At 40.7% G+C, this 5,000-nt stretch overlaps 1 protein-coding gene across 8 annotated transcripts in view; it reads right to left on the reverse strand.

Annotated features, from left to right (window-relative positions):
• LOC138033584 (leucine-rich repeat-containing protein 9-like) overlaps nt 1–5,000 on the reverse strand; it is a 49,282-nt gene that overhangs the window by 3,360 nt on the left and 40,922 nt on the right. For all 8 annotated transcript variants that reach the window (XM_068881368.1, XM_068881374.1, XM_068881372.1 and 5 more), the window contains 7 exons: nt 4,768–4,934; nt 4,240–4,313; nt 4,053–4,132; nt 3,175–3,239; nt 2,517–2,589; nt 1,996–2,064; nt 1,177–1,302 (listed from right to left, as the gene is read on the reverse strand). In XM_068881368.1, the coding sequence (XP_068737469.1) occupies nt 1,177–1,302; nt 1,996–2,064; nt 2,517–2,589; nt 3,175–3,239; nt 4,053–4,132; nt 4,240–4,313; nt 4,768–4,934 (654 nt within the window). The remainder of the gene's footprint in view (nt 1–1,176; nt 1,303–1,995; nt 2,065–2,516; nt 2,590–3,174; nt 3,240–4,052; nt 4,133–4,239; nt 4,314–4,767; nt 4,935–5,000) is intronic.

Here is a 5,000-nt window from a genome sequence, read left to right on the forward strand (position 1 = left end):
AACTGTCAACTGAGTTGCGATTTATTTTCCAGGAGATTCAAGTTGTCTTTGCGTAATATACAGCTTCTGACAGCTTTCCAAGACTAAAGTTCACTGAAGTTAAGCCCTGTCCGGAGGGGTTAAGCCTGGTTTTCACTATCGACGCAAACATAAGCACAAGAAGCATACGGAAACTCAGTAGTTTGTTGTTCATTAGAGCCTTTTGTTTGAACAATAGACACTAATTAACAACAAGTAAATGCGCCTGCGTGTGTTGTTTGGGCTTATGCTTCGTCGCTAGTGAAAACCAGGCCTTAGGATCTGGATGGGAGACCTCAAAATACACGACTTGCTGTCCGAAACATGGGACTGAAAATTCCCTTTCAACGCTCAAAAATACAAACTAATTTATGCAAAACAAATATTGACGCAAAAGTAAATAAATACTGATACACAGTTTTTAGGAAGAGCAGAAGGAAGTTTTCAGTAAGTTTTACCAACAGCAACAAAATTTGCGACATGAAAACAACATAAATCTTAAACTGTGAATACAAAAAGGTACCATCAGCGAAAAACATTTTAGGAGATTTTCTCTATGTTAAATTTTTCTATTGTACTTTTGGCTGCACAAGTAAATCGCAAAATCGAAAGTGACATCGAATTCAGCGGCCGCCATGATCAAGTTACCTAGTGTGTTTACAAACAACTCGCGAAATAAAGGCTACATCTGTGTCAAAATGATGGCAAGACACCCGGTTTTTGTTTTTGTTACTTTGTTTTTTTTCCTTTCAAGTGTTATGAAGTATGACAAGAAATGTGCGAATTCAACAAAAAGACCACAATCGCTTAACTCTTGAGGTTGACCATCGTTTCTGCAAAGTCAAAAATTCACTCTCCTAGTCGAGGATATTTATCACCAGGTAATTCCATCGTTTTGGAAATAGCAGCTGCTTCATTATTCATTAGCGTCACAAATTCTTGACGATTTTGGGGCTCATTTGTTGAAACTCAAGCACACTTCCAACAGACCTGTTTATTTTCGTGATTTTATGCACGCGCGATGGGCCTATTGCCACCACGGACACTCTTACACTCTTACAACCCTGTGACGTACAGTGCACTACCACTGTTATGAATTAAAAAAAAAATGAAGGAGTAAAAGAGATCAAGGAGTAAAAATGCGGTTTGAACACATACCTGTTGCTCTTGGAAATACGTTTCAGCTTTTGTTTTCTCGTCATTTGTCACAGGGATCCCATCAATACAAAGTAAATTGGGCATGCGGTACACAAGTACCGGTCGATGCAGAAGACGTCTAGTAACCTAAAATAAAAAGCAATTTCCATCCAAATCTGAGGTTGACTTGAATGCTTTACTTCTACGGCGGCATGAGGCGGCACCAGATGCGTTAATTATTCTTAACCCGACTTAGTTTGACACTACGATGGGTGGGAAAATTATCTGTTAAAAGTAGCTCAGCCCTTTCATTCCCAAGATCGAAACGTTAATTCTCCTAACTAGTACCATGAATTTCTTTGTTGGGTAGTCATGAGAATTTGGTGCTATATCAAGATCACATCTTTAAAGCTGATAATTATTTTCATTCTCAATGCATGTCTGACTGACATTTCATTGAAATTCTGAGGAGCATTTACATGCTGATGACAAGGGTTAAAAAGTTACAGTTCGAAGGCCCAACTTTTCGAAACTCCTGTCTCGTGCCTTTGGTGATCCAAAGCCTGTTATGTGCTCGCCAATTTGCTAAAAACGGACTGGGTGCGCTCCATTAATAGCGTCCTTTCCTTTTGTTAAGATACAAATAGATGTCAGGAAGAAGACAACCGTTTGACCATCGACGAGTCGGCTCAGTCGAAAGAGAACGAGCCTGTTGAGGGTGTAATCCTAACTAACTTTCAGCACTCTCAGGGTCAGTGTTAACGAACGAGGACGATAAAAGTACTGACTTAATATTTTCAACTCCAGGCGTGCTTGGCTTTTGAGGTTTAAAATACTTACAGCATTGTTGATGACTGACAGTTCAACAAGATGCCTCAGGGATTCTAACCTCTCCAACTCCGTTAATTCCTAACACAAAGCGGTAACAAGATAAGTAAAACAAAAAAACACAGTTTAGCAGTCCTTTCGTCAAGTAAACAAGAAAAAAGAAGGACTTTTCATTTTAATCAATGTTTCCATTTCTCTCTGCCATAAACCCCTACATCGGCCAAGGTCAAAAGATCGAGCTTGTGATAGGCGGATTTCTGTCCACATGGTTTCAGTTTTCAAAGGTTCGCCAACTGTATCTGCTGTGTCTATCTATCTAGTATCGCACTTACCCTCCCACCCATGATATACTACAGAGAACAGACCACAACACCGAGAAATCCATGCCCTACTCTTTGCGAATAGTGTGTGGGTTCTCTTACGTCCCATGCACAGGGTTATGAACATTGAAGGGTTGTGAGACGGAGCCTACGATTCCTCGTCTTTATCCGAAGATGATAATGATGATGACGATGATTATGCAACAGACTTACTTGGATGCGGTTCATTCCCAGGTATAGGCGCTGGAGATTTTGCAGGGGCTCGAGATTCTTTAATTCTCGTATCCTACAAATCGCAAATAACAAAAACAAAATGTGAGTTGTCCTAAAAGGTACTGTGCCGTTTGCAAAACATCAAAGAATAGTTTGCAATAGACCACTTCCACAAATGGCGACCACTTTCACTTTGTTTTGTATTCAGTTTATGCAGAAACCCATAAGGGTTGAAACGTGCAACGCGCGTTCACAGCTTTCGAATATTCAGTGCTAAGTACCATATTTGGAAACCCATCTCTCCAGTTAATTTCGCGCGAGAACATTGGTGGTATTGCGTCACAGTGTTCTTGCGAACTGATTGGTTGAATGTTTCTGTCTTGTTGTTCCAAATATGGTACTTAGCAAATTCAATATTCAGAAGCTTGTTTCCCAGCACACAAGGGGCCGTTACACGTTTCAACCCTTATGCGTTTCTGGTTTATGTTAATTAGATTTGAAATAAATATTCTTTTGAAAGTTACTCGATGTAAAGAAGCTAGAACGGATTCGTTAGCATTAAAACAGAAGAATACTTTATTTGGCCGCCATGATGAAAAAGGGCTATTGCAAAGATGCCATTCAAAAGCTATGAAAAAGAAGTCAGCAATTTTCAGACCTGTTTTCTTCCATGTGCAACTCGGCGATATTCCACTGACTAGCAAAGGATGAACTGGAGATACCCTGAATGCAAGAAATAGAAAGTTAAAAATGCCACTAATTTCTATCAATCTTAGACCGAGGAATTTGCATGACGTTTCTACAGCTATATGCCTCAGCTACAAGTAACACAAGGAACGAATGGATGGAGGATCCAGATGAAGAAATAGGCGAACTAACAGAGTTGCAACAACCTACTATAGTGAGAATAAAACCAGTGAGATAGTGAAAGGAAAAAAAGGAAAGGAACTTAATATTTAAGTGTCTAGTCGTTCTCGCGCTGGATCGCTAATTCGGGACACTGAAAACTGAAATCAACAAAAGGGAAAACCGGAGTACCCGGAGAAAACCTCTCGAAGCAGAGTAGAGAAGCAACAAACTCAACCCACATACGACGGCGAGTCTGGGAATTGAACCCGGTCCACATTGGTGCGAGGCGCCATCCATGCACCCCACAAACGCATTGAACTATCCGATTTCGGGTCCAGCGCTCTGATCACTCGACCTCACTGGCCCCAAGACCTCGTCAACATAACACCAAGGCAATTAGCTTTTGTAGAATTTCAGATTAATTCGCGAGAGTGAGCCCACTGTGCGAAAGTTGGACCGGTACCCAGCTATTGCACTACCCGGCATTCCGAAAAGGGTTCAAGGTGTCGTGAAAATAATCAAAAATAACAAACAAGTCAACACCTTTTAATTTGAGAAACAAACACAGATAAAGTAACTGGCAAAAGACCAAATGACAACACAGAGCCTAAATACAATGGCTCCGATGAAAAACAATGGTTACTCCATTGTGTCAGGTAAAACTCTCCCGAAACACATCAAACTCACTTTGATCTTATTTCGATCTAAAACAAGCTCCTTCAGTGTCTGCATTCCCTCAAGTCCTTCCACTTTACTGATCTCGTTTCCTGTGCAGGTAAACCGTAAGAAGTATAAATTTAGAAGAAAAACGAAACCAATCACTTGGTTTCGAATCAAAACCACAGTTATGGGCTGCAGGGCTTCAGATGCTTACCTTGTAAGAATAAAGCTCTTAAACCGGTTAGTCTTGAGAGCTGTAGAGCCGCCATATTGGTTATACCGTTGTATCTGTTATCAGGGAGTAAAACAACTCTTAGGTTTTATTTAGTTGAGTTTCACCATCCTGGTGGTGAGGGCCATGGAAGAGAGAAAGCTGTAATTACACTGCACCCTTCACCAGGCTGGATAACAGCATCGGAAACTGCTCCATGCCTTACACGCACTGGACCGAGAGAGTGCGCGTTAGCGCAGGTGTTTTTCGAGATGCTTATTTTCACTACAGCAAACATTTCAGGTTTCTCCTCGAAATTTCTCTTCTATTGAGCAGTTGAACTGCAAAACCATCAGTCATTTAATCCGTGAATCGGATTCCTTTGATGACGACACAAACTACTTTATTTAAAATAGTACAGTTCAGTTTGTGACATCGGAGAGATGTCTATTCTCAGAGTGATGCAACCAGCCTTAAAGAACCGCATATTGAACAAACTTTGCCATAAAATCCTCAACAAATTCAACTTACCCGAGGTGTAGTACTTCGAGGCGGGGGAGAAGTGGCGTGAAGTTCTCCGGATTTGTGATTTCCGCAGTCAAGGAAACATCACTGCCTCGTTTTGGCGAATTAGCTGGCGACGTTACTTTGGGCTTTGCAACCACGCTTTCGATATGATTGTGATTCAAACAAAGAACCTGGGTAAAAAAAGGAGAAGTCAAAAATACTTTTTGAAAAAAATGATGACGAAAAAAATTAACTAA

Source organism: Montipora capricornis, chromosome 14 (assembly GCF_036669925.1).
Source record: "Montipora capricornis isolate CH-2021 chromosome 14, ASM3666992v2, whole genome shotgun sequence".
NCBI classification, from domain to species: Eukaryota; Metazoa; Cnidaria; class Anthozoa; order Scleractinia; family Acroporidae; genus Montipora; species Montipora capricornis.